The sequence below is a fragment of the Mugil cephalus genome, chromosome 16, assembly GCF_022458985.1.
Source record: "Mugil cephalus isolate CIBA_MC_2020 chromosome 16, CIBA_Mcephalus_1.1, whole genome shotgun sequence".
Lineage (NCBI taxonomy): Eukaryota > Metazoa > Chordata > Actinopteri > Mugiliformes > Mugilidae > Mugil > Mugil cephalus.
In genome coordinates this window covers 5,163,670-5,181,822 of record NC_061785.1, presented here as the reverse complement: position 1 = coordinate 5,181,822, position 18,153 = coordinate 5,163,670, and the positions used below count along the sequence as shown (strand labels likewise).

General features: G+C 38.9%; 1 protein-coding gene across 1 annotated transcript in view; it reads left to right on the top strand.

Annotated features, from left to right (window-relative positions):
• The window catches only part of LOC125021921 (zinc finger protein 385C-like), an 82,915-nt gene that overhangs the window by 20,947 nt on the left and 43,815 nt on the right, over nucleotides 1–18,153 (top strand). The window contains exon 2 of the mRNA XM_047608117.1: nucleotides 14,047–14,322. Within this exon, the coding sequence (XP_047464073.1) occupies nucleotides 14,047–14,322 (276 nt within the window). The remainder of the gene's footprint in view (nucleotides 1–14,046; nucleotides 14,323–18,153) is intronic.

Below are 18,153 nucleotides of genomic sequence, written 5' to 3'. Positions count from 1 at the left end.
CAGTTTCCTGACGAGTCACTCAGAGCTATAGTTTCTCTCCAGTATGATAATTTCAGTGACATGATTCCTCGTGATTGACCGGCCTGAAGGAAACATCTGCTGTGGCAAATAATCACACGGAGCCCCAGGAAAAGGATCCTGGATATGATTGTGTTTGCTGTGGAGCTCTCACTGAATTGACGCCAGTGGGCAACTAAAGAGCTCGGTGGTGATGTTCTATACCAGCAATTTCCTTTCTTAAAGGGTAAAATTCAGGCTGGTATCGGCGATACCAATTTGATACAGATACTTTGTGTAAATACACCCTAATGTGTCTGGTAAAGCTAAAATTTTTTTTTTTTTAAATAGTATATTTGAAATCATAGCTTCATAAAGAATACAAGACATCGGAGTAATTTATTTATTTATTTTAAACTCTGAAGTATATTGAGGTATATTGAGGTATCGGCCTCATTTACTATGTAGTCGAGCTAACTGTCATACAAAATAAGTGAAAATGGTGTTTGAAAGACTAAAAAAAAGAATTAATAATAATAATAATAATATTTTTTATCTATTAGGAGCTACTATAAAATGAAAACTTGCATCTTAATTCTGACCCAGTTCTCTCCTCTTCTGTCCTCATCATAAATGCCTCATATACCTGTTGTGGTTTAACCTGAGGTGTTTCACAAAGTTTGTTGTGTTGCCACAACTTAATAGTTTAACTTTCCACTGTGTTCCTCCTTTACCTCCAATGACAAGTGTCAAAAGTATCAATTGATTTGAGATTTTAGAGCATAAAATCTGGTATCGTAAGTATCGATATTTCAGTATCGATCAGAGTAGATTTCAGGTCTGATTCAGATATTGTCATAATTTTTCTTTCTGATCATAAATAATAATAATTAGTGGACGTTTTCCTTTTTTGTGTTATTGTTCTGTTTAATCTGATATAATTTCTTGTAATGGATTGCACGAGAGGCCTGCGTTGGCTGATGCCGTACGACACTTTGCCAAAGCGAAGGCATGCGGGGCTGTCTGGTCTCGTCGCGGAGCTTCCAAATGCATCAGTGACTGCGGCTGACAGCTGATTGGCTGCATCCTCCTGACAGCCTATCTGGCTGCCGAGCCACGTCTGTGTGCGATAAACACTACACGGACAACTTTACAAACATTTAGTCAGCGCGTGTCTTTTAAAATTATCCCGGCATAATTGGCGCAGCTTATTTGATCATTATTAACGTTCCTGACGAGGCCGCCTGGCATTTCGTGTTGCGTGGACATGAATGTGTTTACATGGGTAAACTGTGTGCAAGCCATTAATGCGAGTACAGAGGTTGGGTTTGGGTTATGGTTGGAATCAGGGGCATGTCTGGCGAGTAATTAGTGCGAGTGAATGAGATTAATCCAAGCCGATGTAATGTTCTCTGCAACTATGTGTGTGTGTGTTGCATATCTTCGGATACCGGTGGTCTAATTAAAGATCTGGCATGTCAGAAACCCACTCAGCCTCTTTGTTTAACAATGGACGTAATCTCTCGCTACAGAGAACAGCACGAGTGTGTGTGAGTGATCTCTTGATTTTTGTTTTTTCACCCTGGCAACGAAAACTAAAACCACAGATGAAGAAAAGTCAGTGAAGGGTTTGGGTCTTACATGTTATAGTTTTATTATCATCATCCATCCTTCCATCACTTCATGAACAGTCAACCTAGTGCTGTTTACAAATATACATTTTTATTATCATTTTGCATTTAATATTAAGCTGTCCCTTATCCCGTTTCTAAAATATGTTGGTTTTCTTATTAATGTGTATTTAAAGAAATTTAAGTTTGTGTGAGAAAATTTTAAAAATACATAAAAAATGTGCAATCAACCAATTTTGGATTTTGGAAATCCCTGTAATACCTCCTGTTTAAGACCTGTGAATTAAAATTGCAGACACGTCACAATTATCACGTGACGAGGGAGATGGCGCCATGATAGACGGCAGAAAGTGACGGATAGATCAGGAAATTCCAAAAAAATAAAAATAAAAAATTGCGACGGAGGAGTAGCTATCTATTTTAAATTTAAGTGATGCTACTAGGATTAGCTACCGACACAAACCTTCTTCCAATGGACGTGTTCACGGACCTGACTAATCAGTTCAGTCCTCACAGTCTGTCCCACTATGTCACAAATGGAGTGTCCCCGTCTAAGAGCTTATAAAAGTGTGGATGCTGATTAGTTATTTTTAGCTCGTTGAGTTACCGAATGCTAACAGCAGGAAGAAGCACCTCATAATGTAGAGTGACCAGACATCCCAGATTTCTGGGACAGTCCCCGTCTAATATGACCTGTCCCCCGGCTAAAGCTGTCCCCAAAAATGTCCCTGATATTAGTATTTTAGGAATGAGAAAAAAAGGACTATTATTGTAGCCGGTCGTGTCTCATTGTTTTAAATTTGATGTCCACTATACTTCCGTCGTCCATCATGGCGTCCATATATCGCTTGATTCGAACGTCACATGCAAAAGGGTCTACACTACTCTTTGATGACGTCAGTAATAAAAACAGTAGAAAGTAAAGCTTTGCAACAATAGAATCTATATTATTGACCTGATACTTGACACATTCTAGGAACAGACAGCTCATGTGCTACATACTGTGAGCTGCAGGTATGTATAGCCTGTATAAAAACATGCAGCACCTCAGCACCATAAGTAGCATTTAATAGTAGTATGGGACAGTTTAGCAGGTATTTCTCTGGAGCTAAAGGTCTAATAACTCTATCAGATAGTTGATGTGCAGCCTCCTTCTCTCTGTTACCACAGGATGTTTGGTGAAGTTGTTACTGACTGATGTCCAGAGGTTTTGATTCGTTCCTCTACTAGATGTCTTTTCAGAAGCGTTGCAGTTTAGCTACATTTTAGGACTGACATATCACGTTAGTGTGGGCTCCATCTTAAGTGAAGTATTTCCACACACTTGATGAACTGCTGCTAGTTTGCTGCAACGACCCACTGGACTCCTCACCTGTTTTCTAGGAGACGTCCATGTTGTTATTGATCAGTGACTAGTCATCAACATGATGCTTAAAGCAGGTTATAATACATTAATTACACTTTTACTGCCACCACCCCTCATCTTTGACCCTTATCTACCTTTAACCTTATTCCCCACCTACCTTTTTTCCATTCTGTATTTGTTTTACTGTACCAGTTGTATTAAAGCACAACCTTTTACATTCACATAAATTTACTCTGCATGTTCAATAAAAAAAAGTCTTTCTTAACAGCCTGAATATTCCAACACATAATGTGCACATTCAGCACGTCACTGTCCCGTGTTCCCCGGTACCAGCCGAGTCCGAGGGAAATGGAGAGACTATAAATATGCACCATCTCAACAGCTCCCACTCACTTACCTAACAGAGTGAATCACTGCATTATATGAGTGGAACATTTGCGAATGACCTTGTCATAGAGATTTGACACGCAAAAGACCGCTCATGCTCTGCTGGATTATGTATGGCAACACGGTTCTGTCTGTGCAGGGTACATACGCGGTACACTATTGTCTGTGTGTGTTGTTGTTGTTGTTGTTGTTGTTGTTGTTGTTGTGAGGGTCACAGCGTGTGCTTTTGAATAATGTTTATGTGTGTGTCTTAGTCCAGTACATTTACACACTGCTGAGCCTTCCAGGTGAGTCATGCATCTCTTTGGTCTCGTTTCTTAATAAAGATCTCTTTGTCATCCTCCTTTTAAATGCACCGCAGAGAGAAATAACCTTCACAGAGGTTTCTCCTCTTTCTTTCGTGCGAAGGTGTGCTTCACGTTGGTTGTTTCATTCATTTCTTTAAACATTTTATAACTTTAAATGAAACATTTATGCCCCCCGAGAAAAGCCGTAATGGTTTCTCACAAGGGAGAAGATTTGTCATTAGATAGAGTTTTGGTATTTTGCTTTCAAAAATTAATTATCTGCTCATCAACTAATCCATTTATCGTCATGTAATACTTCAACCGACAACGTTTCCTTTATCTAACCAGACATGGGACAAAGAAAAAACATGGCTACAAACATGATCCTTTCAGTGACTACGTATCTGAACAAAAATAATTTTAGAATTAATAGTTTATAAAGACTATAGATTGTGATTCGCCATTTCCTCTCTCCAAAGCAAAGCTGCACATCTTACACCTTGAGAGAGGGGCGTGGAGTGGGCGTGGTCAGACACAGCTCATTAGCATTTAAAGGTACAGACGCAGATACAGCCTGTTCTCAGTAGAGATCACTAGAGCAACTTTTGGGGTAATACACTCTGAAAATAATGATGTTGGACCTCTGACACCTATATGAAACTGCAAAGTTACACTGCCAGGAGTCATAAAATGAAAAGAATAGGACACTGAGAATAGTTTAATAAAATTTAATTCAGTGATTTTGATCAAGCTCATTCCAACCCCAATGGCAAGCCACTCGTCAAATGGCAGAGAACTTTGTAGTAATAGTGACAGAAATATTTTAGTTAAATATCTTGTTTTTATACAGTTGAATAGAAAGGACAGTAATGATTGTGGTCATTTCAAACAGTTGCAATCAGCAGATTATCTAACGGTTGTAATGGTTTGCTCTTCCACTATCAGATCCATAGATTCCTGTGATGTGTTTACAAAACAGCTGAAAACATTTTTATTTATGCTTTTAGTTGAATATCTGTTTTTATTATTTTTTTGTTTTAATTTTTAATTCTTTTTCTATTATATTTTTATTTGCTCTTATTTTGTGGACTTATTTATTGTTAAGCACTTTGTGATTGTTTTATCTGTGAAAGGTGCTATATAAATAAAGTTTATTATTATTATTATATACAAGTATCAGACCAAGCTACCTCACTGTTTAAATATCTAAATGATTATTTTTTCCTTCATACTTTGGGACAAATACATAATATTACATCAACTGGGTTGTTTTTTAAACGTCTTTAGCTGTAGTTGGCGAAGAATAAAAGACAGCGCGGCATTTAGCAAAGACTAAAAGGACTAGAGAAGGGGTTAATCCAGCTCTCTGCAGACTTATCCATCAGTGTTGCCTGTGTTCCTTTTATGCAATATTCAGCAAAATATGGATTTTTTTGGGGGGTGTGGGTCAATTTTCTGGTCTTTTCTGCACAAATTACAGTATAATTGACCTGCACTTTGTGTGGAAAAGGTTCAAAGTCACATTCACACAGGATGTGCAGGGTTGCCTAGCGACGCAACTGTAATTGTAGTCCACCTGTTATTCATTTGTTCAATATTCAGTCAGAGTGTCGAGACTTAAAAGAAAATGTGGGGATTTTTTTATTATTTTCTTTTTTTTTTTTTTTTTAAACCTTTTCATTATCACTCAGGAAATATCCGACGCGGTAATTGTTAGAAAGACCAGAATTATTAGTCATATTCCTCCGCGGTCCAGTTATTCCATTCCAGGCCGAGCTCTTCATCTGCTGCCGTCTGCTGCTGATGTCATGGAACAGTGACGACAGGTGTCGTTGGTGACAGAGCTCATCTTGGCCTCGGTGTCTAGTATAATGCCAATTCAAAAAAGCAGCATACGCCCGTGCCAAAACATCCCATTCACAGCTGTCCTTACGTAAAAAGAGCTGAAAGCCTCTTTGTCCACACCTCGACGCATCTGGATTACCATGCACTTATTACCAGGAAGTTTCCTCGCAGACGAGGAAAGAGCGGCGAAAGTTCACAGGTTCAGGAGGATTAATATTCTGGAGCGGTGTTGGATTTGTTCCGTCTTAATTCTTAAAGGCCACTCTAAATAGAGGACCAGGTTCTCTGAAAGTTATTCTGAGGCCGCCACCTTGTAGTTACAGTGTATGTGCGATTGTTGTGGACTCGAGAGGCTTTGATTGTTATAGAGACAAGAGTGTACAGTTAAGAAGCAAAAAAAAAAAAATTACACAACCACGCAGCCTTTATAGTGTAACAGATATACAGTACAGTCGCAGGGAATTAAGTGCATCTATATTTAGAGAAGTGTCACGCTGTACTATGGCCCATTTGGAAAACATGATCCATGCAATGATCCATGTGCTGATTGAGTGATGTGATTTTAGAAAATTAAACAATGAGTCAAATTCCATTCCTGAAAAAAGCACCTGTTAACACTGCAGAAGGTTAATTCGTACGTTCCCGGAGAAAGAGGCGACTTCTTAAACTTCCAAATGAGTTTCTGCTGTTTTTAAGTTTTTCCTGTATACGTCCTCTTTTTGTCTGAGCTAAGTGATGAACAAACATCTAGTGCAGCACGTCATGCAGATGGGGAGAGCAGCTTGAGAGAAACAGGACGGGCTGAACAGGTTGCCAGCTTTATGGCCAACCTGTAACAACAACCTACACACACTGTTGTATTTAAACCAAAGATAGTTTCAAATGACTGTATTTTCAGACTAGTGCAGGGTAACATGCTAGAATAGTGGCTTTAGTTTCATTTTAATTTTAATTTTCAGCTTAAATTAAAACTATCCTAAACTCTTTGCTATCAATGAGTGTTAAGACTAAAAAGTGCAGTTCCTCAAATGACCACTGGAGGCTGACTCCAAAAGTGAGTCAATTGTCCATATATTGTCCACGCCCCCCTGAGTGACAAGAACATGGTGAAATGTATCAGTAAATGCAGCGAGACCGGGAAAAATGTGGATTATCAGATCAAATTAAGGACAATTGGACTCGACAATGATCCATATGAACTAGTACGGATTTGGAAAAGTGGATTAGCCTCAGTTTCAGTTAGTTTAAGTGAACGCTAAGAACTTTACCGAGAAGTAATGTTAGCCATACGTACGTAACTTAAGAAGTAACTTGACTTCAACTCTGACTTCATCAAAAAAATACAGCATAAGTTAATATTACTTGACACTAAATGTGAACCACAACACCAGGTTTCTGTGTCTGGATTCAAGTTGTTTCTTCTAATGCAGCGACCCATTTACTTCTCTTTTCTTTGGCAGATATTTGTAAAAAAATATATCTATGACTGCTTTTCAAAACTGGTGGTTCAGTCAATCGCACAACAGCTTTTTTTTTTTTTTACAATTTAGACGCTATTAAAACCTATAATGCAGTCTAATGCTGCTAATCTCCATGTTCAACTGTCACTTTTTGCTCCTCAGTGGCCGTAACCATGGAGATTTCGCTGGATGTGACAGAATATTTGCAATCACTCCTTGTCATCTTTTAATGTCCGGTCGGATGCTACAGTATCGTATGGCTAACGTTACTTCTCAGTAAATCTCTTAGCGTTAGCGTTTTTTATTTAGCTACATTTATCATAACTGAAATTAACTAAAACTAACTTAGACTAAATGAAACTGACGCTAATCCACTTTTCCAAATCCATACTAGTTTGTATGGAACATTGTCCAGTCCAATTGTCCAAAATTGTCCAAATTTGATCTGATAATCTGGATTTTAATAAACATGTATTTACCATATTTACAGTCTGCTACACATTAGTTTATGTAGGTATTCAGTGGGTTTATTTCGGTCAAGTACACACACGAATAAACAACATTATGTTTGCATGGAAATTAACAAAAAAAATTCACTAAACTAATACACTTCTTTCTTGTTCAGCTTACTTTGCCTACCCTTCACTCCTTCCCCTTCCTGAAGTCAGAACATATATTATTCCATCGGCAGGGTTCAGCTGGGTTCGGCCATGGCTGTTTACATGTGTCAGAACGAAATTAACGATTCCACCTTTATGTTTATGTAGGCGTCTATGTGGAGAACATTACACCAGGGCTGCATTTAAATCCCTTGATAGAGTAGTTTAGGATTCTGACAGGTCATTTCCACACAGCTGTCTCAGACCATAAAGCAAAGATGTTGAGGCACGGCTGTTAGACAAAGGGGAGCAGACAGATGAAGTGGGAGTTTTTTTTATATCTGCTGACTTGATCGACTGGTGACAACAGTCATTAGGTGCGAATACAGGATCGTATAGTATTGAATATTTTCGATAAATATCCTCCTGAAGAAAGCATGAGATATCTGTCCAGTATGAAACTGCAGACATGAGAACAATTATTTATGGAGGCTACAATGAGCTAAAGTTTGTCATAGCTTTATTTTTCAGCTTGGAGTTGGACGTTCTATCATAACTCAGAGCAAACGCTTGAAGATGTCGACAAATCAGAGACCTGTAATCCAGGATTAAACTTTAAGGATCTGAAATGAGTTTGAGATCAGACTTTGATAAAGATATGCCGATAACTTACGCTGCTATAAAAATCAGCAGATCAGGTTTGGATTGAGGAAAAAAAAAAGAAATCAATGAAATCATCTATTATCTTATCTTACTGTTAAGATTTATTTCACTATTCTCTTGATTTTAACAGAAATTTAAGGTTTTGAAGATATAACTAATAATATAACTAATCTACAAAAAAACTTTGTCTTCAGATGCCAAAGTTTTAAAATCTAATTATTTAATGTTTTTTAGATTTGAATACTATATAAGTTTCAGTTTGAGATGTTGGATCTGGAGCTGCAGGCGGGCGACTGGCAGCAAACGAATTTCTGCAAAAACAAAAATCGGACTGATGTTGATCACAGAATCATGGAAAAAAGGCCAATTATTGCAACACACCGTGCACAGATCACAGGTTTGGTGAATAAAACATAACTAAAGTTAGTTTTACTAGCTTATTAGCTATGCATATTTATTTTTTTGATACTAGAGCTAGCTCATTTGCCCCGGAATTTGCATATATGTATTATTTAGTGCAATGCTTATGGTCATTTCCAATGGAATTCGAAACATTTTTATTGTCAGTTTGTCATTTTTACTCTTATCAGTATTCTCTCCAATGGTTTTCTCTGATTCAAGAAGACTGTGTCTTCACTAGACTGGAAAAACTGAACCAGATGTGTCAGGTGCATAAGCACATTGGTTTAATTGGCTTTTTTTTTCCGCCTCTACTTTCAAACTAATACGACAAAATGGCTCCTCCGTGTTGACAGGCTCACCTTGCTCATTCGGGTTAAATCCGACATATTCCCACACATCTTGCTGGTAGTGGCCCCGCCCCCAAACCCCCACCCACCTGAGACGAAGAGCGTGGATGACTGACAGGGGGGTTCACTCCATTCATTCCTCAAACAAACACGCATGGTATATGCGGTAATATTATCCAGTTCGTTGTCATTTATCTTGCGGATAATTGATTTATTAATTATCGTGAATTTAAAGTTCTTAGCTCCAGTATTTTTTTAAAAAAAAAAATATTTAAGGAGCTATTTATTAATGTTTCGCATTCCTGCTTTATTTTATGAGACATTATATAGATCAAAATAAAAGACAAGTACTTCAATTTACTATGTTGCACTTTAATATATTTTGATATTTTGATTTTGGGTGAAATATACCCGATGTTAATGTTCTAGTTCTGTTAAACTGATTTTACTGTTCAGGACTAAAATCTCAGACATTGTTTGCTCCCTGTCCAACAGTAGAAAACGACTGTTAACAAAGCACATGGGTCCAGCTGTATAACTTATAACACACGCCCTTGTGTCTTGCTAATTTGCCTGTGATGTCAACTTTATTCAGGTGTCAGAGGGAACCGGAGAGTTCATTGGGATAGTTTTTCTAGGACACTCTTGGCTTTAGTGTAGTCTTTCCTCATCCTCAAACCAACACCCTGACCGAACAGCAGATGAGTGCTGGTATTTAAAGAGCTGCTGTGGACAGATAACAGGACAACAGACACGGTGTTCGTAGATAAGGGTACTAAGTTTGTGATGCTCGAGCTCCAGATCCCACTGTCCACTTACTGGATGACTAGACTGTCTGGATAATGCAACCAGTAAGTAACTCACACAGCTTCATATATATATATGGTGGAAAAATAACCCACAGTTTTAACTAATATTTAGATATTTCAGCAGCTTTTTTATTTCCTTTTCGAACTATCTAGATATTTAAAGTGTGTCTCTGTGTTATCTTCTTTTTCTGCTTTTATCTTTCCTTCTGATACAGCAGTTTAGTATGTGGCTCTGTGTAATCTCTTTAGTAAGAGTGGCATTTCCCTAACACCACATTATGCAACAGAGCTTTTATCCCCTTTTATGCTGATGCTGGAGATGCACTGCACCACTCTTATCTGGGAACAAACTTCTGCATCACTCGAAGTTACTTTTGTGAAGAGCTTCCACCCTCGGCTGCAGCAGGGGGGAGAGGAGGGAGGGAGGGAGGGAGGTGTCCCACCTTTTGCCTTTTGTTGTGTGCGCCATTGGCCCAGCCGCCCCTATCTGGTCAGTGCCAGGCAGGCAAAGCAGACCTGGATGTAGTGCCAGCATTAACCAGCAGCTGCTTCTGGCCACCCAGCAACCTGTTGAAAGTTGTTTTATTTTTTATTTATTTATTTTTTTTTAATGGGGCTGAATCCAGCTGACCACATTAAGATGATTGAGTGGAGCAGCTCGGCAAGTTCCAATGTGTTAAAGGGTTTACGCCAACAGTGGATTAGAGTATATCATTAGACATTAGCAAACACACGCATCTGAGCCTCGACCCTAGGAATAAATAACGAGCCAGGACTTAAAAACAGCTCCCTGAAGAGCATGGGGGCGTCAGCTTCTTGGTAAATGGTCAGGGATTCCCTTTAATTTAGAAATATCCTCCAAGAAAGACATTAGGTCATGTTCATGTGTCGTCCACCATTGTAATTTCGGTTCACTGGGTGTGTGTACACGTGAGGGTTTGTGGATTTTAGTTTCTGAATTGGCAGGAGAGTGAGTCTGGGTGTGAGTGTGAAGCGACAAGATGAAGAAAAGCAGAAAAAAACAACACGATGGAAACAATGAAGACTCGTCGTCTTCTAATATGAACATTTAAATACACAAATATTTTCTTGACATGACGACAGGCCAGGTCTGCACAACGGTTTGGAGTTCTTGCTAGCGTCCATGCTAATGATAGCTCTTCTGGTTTCCTGAATGTCTTTAACGTGAGTTCAGGTGCAAATTTTTGGGCTGGACTGAGGCGACGTGAGGTGACGCCACCGTCGACATTTGTTGTCCGTAGTTTCTTTGGTGTCAGTTTCGGTGCATCTGTGTATTTAGATTTTACAAGCTAGCCTTAAAAAAATGAGTAAACAACAGTAGTGATGTTCAATATCACTCCGATACTGAGTAAAATTCAGGCTGGTATCGGCGATACTGATCCGATATCCGAGTATTTCAAATCATAGCTTCATAAAGAATACAAGACATCAGAGTAGTTTATTTATTCATTTGTATTGAGGTAGTGGCCTCATTTATTATATAGCCGAGCTAATACAACAACAAAGGACACAATCATACAAAATATGTGAAAATGCTTTTTCAAAGACTAAAAAAAAGAAAGACGTCCTCCTCATTGTAAATGTCTCATATTCTGTGTTGTGGTTTAACCTGAGGTGTTTCACAAACTCAATAGTTTAGTCACTTTCCACTTTCCAAAGTATTGATATTTTGATTTGAGAATCGACTTTATGGCATGAAATCCTGCTATTGGAAGTATCGATATTTCAGCATCGACCCACATGTCACTAGTAAACAGACCTCTGATGGTTTTTTTACCCTCCATTTATTCACGAATAGCAGGGATTCAGCCCACATGTCACTTGGTCCGACCCGGTCTCCACATCTACACCGCTCTGTGATCGTAGACCGTTTACTGACAAAACACTTTGAAGGCGAGAGTTTGACCTCTGAGGCAGCAGCTGTCTGGTAGAACTGAGACACGTATTGTAGCTCAGACAGCTGGAGAGCATTTGTCTGCGTTGGTTCTTGGATCTTGTTTTGGATCGCAATCTATGGCTCGGTCATATGTGAGAATAAAGAGTTGACTGGTGGCGTATTTTGTACATGTTTGACAGCTGTTTGTTGTTGCTTTTGAGATTTATGTGTCATTTTCTCGTCTGTTGATTGAATTTAGGATAAGCTGGTAATCTGCGCTTTCTGTATTTTTATTTAGAATTTCAGTGGTTATAGTTAAACAAAGCAAATGACAGCTTTTCTTTTTTCCTTTAACCTCCTGAGAGCCAAGTATTTGTTTGGAATGTCTTTCAGACAAGATTCAATAAGATGAGGTATTTTGGATTAATAGGACCTAAGAAATATATATATATATATATAAAAGCATAATCTTTGAACTGAAAGTAGTTTTTGAAAGAAATTTTGTGGACACACGGATTATTTCAGTGTTACAATTTAATCAATGTGAACCAAAATATAAAACTGGAAATGACGGAATCCCAACGTCCTCGAACGAGTACTTGTTATTTTTGTTAAATTTCCATGTGATATCAAACTAGAAAAGTTAATTAGCATAAATAAACAAGTGTATTTACCCTTCGCTACCAGGACATGGTGGACAAAAGTGTCTCCTTATGAGGACACCAGGTCTAAATGAAGCAGAATAAGAAGCTGCAACAAACCAAAAATGTAATGTCCCCATATGAGGACGCCGGGTCTCATCGGAGATTAATAGTTAAATCTTGACTCTGGGTTTTCCTTGTGTGCAATAAATAGGTACAGCTGATCATAAGAGTCAAATCTGGACATTGTCATTGTATTTTTTCCTGCTTTCCATCCATGTTGCCGATGAATAATTAGTAAAATTTGCCTGAAACCTAAAATAAAGTGGTTCTCCTTTAACCCTTTCATTTTTAATGCATGACCTGTACTTTCAGGTGCATGGCTTTTCTTAACAATACAATTCCACCATTTGGATTTCTGTGAATTATGTTCACTGTGAAGATTTAACACAGGAAATGTGCAGCTGGGCAGAGATAATGATAATGATAACAAGCCTGTCCCCTTGCAGCACGTCTTTCTCAGTCTCATCACTTCTGGTCTTTCTCCACAACAACATATAAATATATCACTTCAGCTCCTATATTGTGAGCTCAGATATTTGGCATGCACTTCCAGTTTCAGTACATTTTTTTTGTGATCAATATCATAATCTTTGTACAGATAATGGTTAAATAGAGTTTCTGAAGCCCATTTTCTCCCATTGTCTGCTTCAAACATTCATGTCAATACATTTTCTTTTGTTATGAACAGAAGGAACAGAGCAGCAGAACAGTATCCACGCTCTGCAGTCTGCTCCTGCCTTTTTTTCTTCTTCTTTTTTTTGGAAAATTGTTCACTGTTTTTTGACCTTTTTTATTCCAGTCAGCATCTGCACCAGCAGCAGCTCCAGCTCCGGCCCCTGTCGGCAGACTTTTCATTCACATAATTGTGGAGATGGCTGCGGCTTTGAAGTCCGTGCTGGTCTTTTTCGGAGGGTGAAGAATTCCAGCATTTCCATTCCACTTTCATCTCGTCGAGTTGATTTCTTTTTTTTTTTTTTTTTTTCTTGCAAAATGATGGTTTCTGTTTGGCGAGGGGTGGGGTAGGGTGGAGACTAGAGGGAGAGGGCGGGGAGGAGGCTTAATTGGAGCCATTATTGTATGAACAGAACCAAAACAAAGAATTCACTTAGACTTTGTGTGACACATGCACAGCGGAGCTCGCGTTTGGCTTGATTTATGCTGTCAGTCTGCCATAATCGCTCAGCCATTACAGGTATTAAGGCTGCATGCTCGCACAAAGAGACATGTCTCTGTGCACCCTGGGAATCAGCTTTTATTATCTCATGAATAGAGAGCTGCTGGAACGAGATACTTATCTACAGGCTGCAGATAAGTATCTTGTTTCTGGCCGTTTAATGGGATGTCAGAGATATTTTAACGCATGCACGGGGACATATTCACACGTTTGTACAAGCTGACACTCGGGTTAAAGGGTGTAGATAAATCCAGCTGGAAAGCATCCGTTGTGTGCCTATAAATTGTCTCTGTTACAGTTAAAATGTTACAATGACAGAGCAGTTTGACTAATGAAAAAGATCAGCACGGCTCTGGAGGAAGTCGTGCTGCTCTGTTGCCCCCCTGTGGAGGATCGGGCTAAATGCAGACTATTTCTCACGCTACTGCCCCTGTTCCCTACGGATTTCCAACACTTTTTTTTAAATCACTAATTTCAGATATGAAGCGTCCAAAGAGCAGCGACTGGCCGGACATCAGCCCTCCTCCCAAGAGCCAGGAGGGGCAGGATGAGGAGGAAGAGGAGGAAGACGAAGAAGAGAGGAGGGTGGTCGTGGGGCTCAAGGCCAAACGGGAGCGGCGGCAGGGCAGCGGTAGCGCCACCATGTGCCAGGTGTGCAACATTCAGCTGAACTCCAGCGCCCAGGCGCAGATCCACTACAGAGGGAAGACCCATCAGAGGAGGCTGCGCCGGCTGGCGAAGGCTGTCAACGCAGGTGGGACGCCACCGCTTTGATTTTCTCATTTCAGCTTTCAAAAGTCCACCGCTGACCAGTGCTCACTCATTGTAAACTTTCATTTCGCTCATTCGTTTCCTGGAGTGGCGTGTGCTTGTGTGGAAAGCGTTTTCTTGCAAATAAGGGGTATGAAAGTTTTTCTTAGAAAGGATTTGCTCATATCTTAGTTTATTAATCCACAGCTTGAATGTGCAGTAAATGAGAAAAAAGTGGACAGAATAGCAAATAAACAATGCATTTACCGAGTTAAAGTTTAATATTTCTTTGTTTTTGCAGAAAAGTTTCACGTTTATTGAGTTCCATAGTAGTGTATAGGGATGTGCAAAGCATCCAATATTTGTATTTATATTTTTTGAGCGGAAAAAAAGTATTTATATTCAGATAAAATTCAAAATAGGTCATTTATACTTCTAATTTAGGATATGCATGTGTAACAATAAGTGTTCTTTAATTGTCTATTATAATAATTATGGATGTATCTGCAGTATTGGTTGATGTTTTGCAATAATAGCAGCTAATAGAGGTGATTTATTCTGACTTGAAGGGGCAGAACATGACTGTGATGATGATTTGGTGACTGTGGGCGACAATAGGAGTGACTGTGTGTCAGTAGGTAGAGACGTTAGTGGTTCCATACCCAGAATAGGACACATGCCAAAGTGTCTTTTGGCAAGACACTGAACCTCTGTGACTGTAAAGCTCTTTGAGCACCAATAGTTAGAAAAGTGCCATTTACCATAAGCAATAAACAATAGTCTGAATTATTGAGCTACCAGACGAATGCTAACATGAGAGAACCTGACTGCAGACGTCTCAATACTAATGTAACGTAATGGAATAATCTCTCGGTCCAACTCAGCTTCCCAAAAGTTATTTGCAGCCTGGTAAAAAAATCTATTCCACAAAACTAGTGATGTTTGGTCCAGTCAGAGCCTCCTGTGTTACAGAGTCCAGACTTTTCGCCCTGACTCGAGAAAAGAAAAGGCAGCTTTGTGATAGGATGTTTGTCTTGCTCTCGAATACAAATAATTTGTAAACTATTTGTTTGAAATAAGTATTTGTAAAAAAAAACATGTTATTTGTGACTTTCCAATTACCGTAGTCAGGTTCGGCTCCACTTCTAAGAGTAAACTACAGGAAAACAAGAAGTGGAGATTTCTTTGTTGTAGCTGCTGTCAGTTGGTACATTTTTGATTTGATTAGATTGTTATTTGTCTCAGACGAGCATGATCATCAGAACAAACAGTAATCGAGGAAAAAGGAAAAAAAATGACACTGTGTTAAAGTGCAAGTTTGAGAAGATGCTGAAGGAGGCAGAGCTTCTCAGCTTAGGGAGGCTGTCATATAACCTCATGTAACTGTGGGACTTTGCTGCTGATGCAAACTAACAAGAAATTAGTTCAAGTGCGAGTCTTTTGCAGACAGTTGCCATTTCAAAATGGACAGTTAAGGCAAATTGAGACATCAGACAGTCAGAAAGAGGCCAAGCGGTCCCCCCACACTAATGGACCGTGCCTCAGAAGACATCCTGACGTAGCGCATGAAAGGCTCAGGTGTGACTAATGAAATTAATGATGGCTCCATTACATTTTAATGTCCCGCTATGCTGTGCCATTGAGACATTATGAGAGCTCCTGCACAGGACAGATGAGATTGTAGTTACAACAATGCGAAGTTGTGTTCAGACGATAAAAGCTTGGCCTCTAGAAACCACAGATGCTCGGTTTAACATGCTAACGACCGAGTAACTTAACGTAGGAAATTTATTCTACTCTCTCAACTCGTGATCTCAAAATTTCCAGTTACAAGGTAGTGAATACGACAACAGAGCGACACCATCTGTGGGCAGAAAGAGCCGCCGTTTGTTTTCTAATACCCTGAGGTTCATGAGGTTCATCCGATGATGGGTGTAAATGTGCTGCTGTAATGAAAGCCCTATTGCTGCTGGTGCATCTGCTTCAAACACTGCAAAATTGCTGCAAACCTTTATTACCAGACAGGAACAACATGTTGGCCCCCTTTTGCGAGCACTGACAAAATCTCATAACTTTGCTCTGCAAGGACTAGAAATAACCACGGTTTAATCACCAAAAAACATTATGAACTATGACAAACTGATATTTATCGCAGGGCTGCTGGATCCTCGGCGGTTCTCTTATTTTGTCATCGTCGCGTTTTAATCAGTTCTTCCTGCGTAGAGTGTTTACATGTGGTAGAAATATGTGCTGCTCAGACTCTTGGGTCCTTTACTCAGTATCTACAAACACATGAGTGTTTTGACGCAGGTGTGGATTTCTACGGAAGAGTATTAGGGCCAGAAAAAATGAGAGGAGGTAGATTTTTCTTTTCATCATGTACTTTGATGAAAAAAGTTGAAATTTGGAAAACAAGGTTGAAATGTTGAGAAAAAGACAAAATTTTGCAAAAACAAAAAGTTGAAATGTGGGAGAAAAAGGTTCAAATACAATTTTGAGAAAAAAGTCAAAATTTTGAGGAAAACGGTGAAATGTGGGGGAAAAAAAGTTAAAATACAATTTTGAGAAAAAAAGTCAAAATTTAGAGAAAAAAAAGTTGAAATGTGGGACAAAAAAAGTTAAAATACAATTTTGAGAAAAAAAAGTCAAAATTTCCAGAAAAAAATGGAAATTTTGAGAAAAAATGACAAAATTTCAAGAAAATGTCAAAATGTTGAAAAAAAAATCAAAATTTCAAAAAAATAGTAAATGGTAAGAATTTCAAGAAAAAAAGTCAAAATTTCTAGAAAAAAATCGAAATGTTGAGAAAAAGTCAAAATGCAAATTCGCGAATAAAGTCAACTTTCAAACTGGCGGTACCATATGCCATTACTCCACAGAAGAGTATTGGGGCTTAATTAATAGTTAATTTTGAGAATATATAATTGTAGTGCGATTATTTTTTCAGTTATATTGCTGATATATTAGACTGTTGCCTTGTCCGCTGAAGGAGGGATGTAAACTTATCTCGAAGTGCATGATGAAAAATCTACGTCCTCATGGGTGGCCCTAATACTTAATAAATAAACAGAAGATTTTCAACTAAATATCGTCCAAAAATACAGAAAGTTTGATTTCTCCTTGGCACTCACACACACGATCTTGGAAAGGTTACCTCTATCCCAATCTGCTAAATGTTCACATCTGCAAACTGTACGGAAGCGTTACGCCTTCGGCATATATTTTCTGTTCCACTAGAGCCCCTCGACATTTCCATTTTTTTTTTTGTCCACACCTGTTTTGATGAGAAGGGCCATTAATCACCTTCACTCACCGCCACCTGTGTCACTCCGCCGAGCTGACCAGCTTGATCAATCAGCGAGGGCCTCTAATGACCGACTGGCCAATAAAATGCCAACGTCATAACGTTGATTTATGAGACTGTCTCTCACTGTGGGCTTACCGCACATACTTAGCTGTTCCAGTCCAACACGCCACGTTAAATTAGATTTATTCCACATCCATTGTTTAATTTTTCCCCTTATTTTGGCATCAACGTAATGTTATCGACTTTTTCTGTGCCAGATAATAGCCTTTGCAGATCATCATTCTTACTTAGTGTTTTTGGATTCTATTGATCAACCTTTTTTTGATTTTTCCAGTATATAGAAACCACAACTCCCCGAGAAATCATCACTTATAGTGTGGGCTCCAGTTAGCTAATATGGAAATCAGTGTTAATGGACGACTGTCCAAGCTCAGCTGTGGAAACAGGCAAGTCCCTGGAAGGAGTCCTCCCAGAAAACAGGGAGTGTGGCGTAATAAAAATCACTTTTCCATTCAGTCATGAATGTTG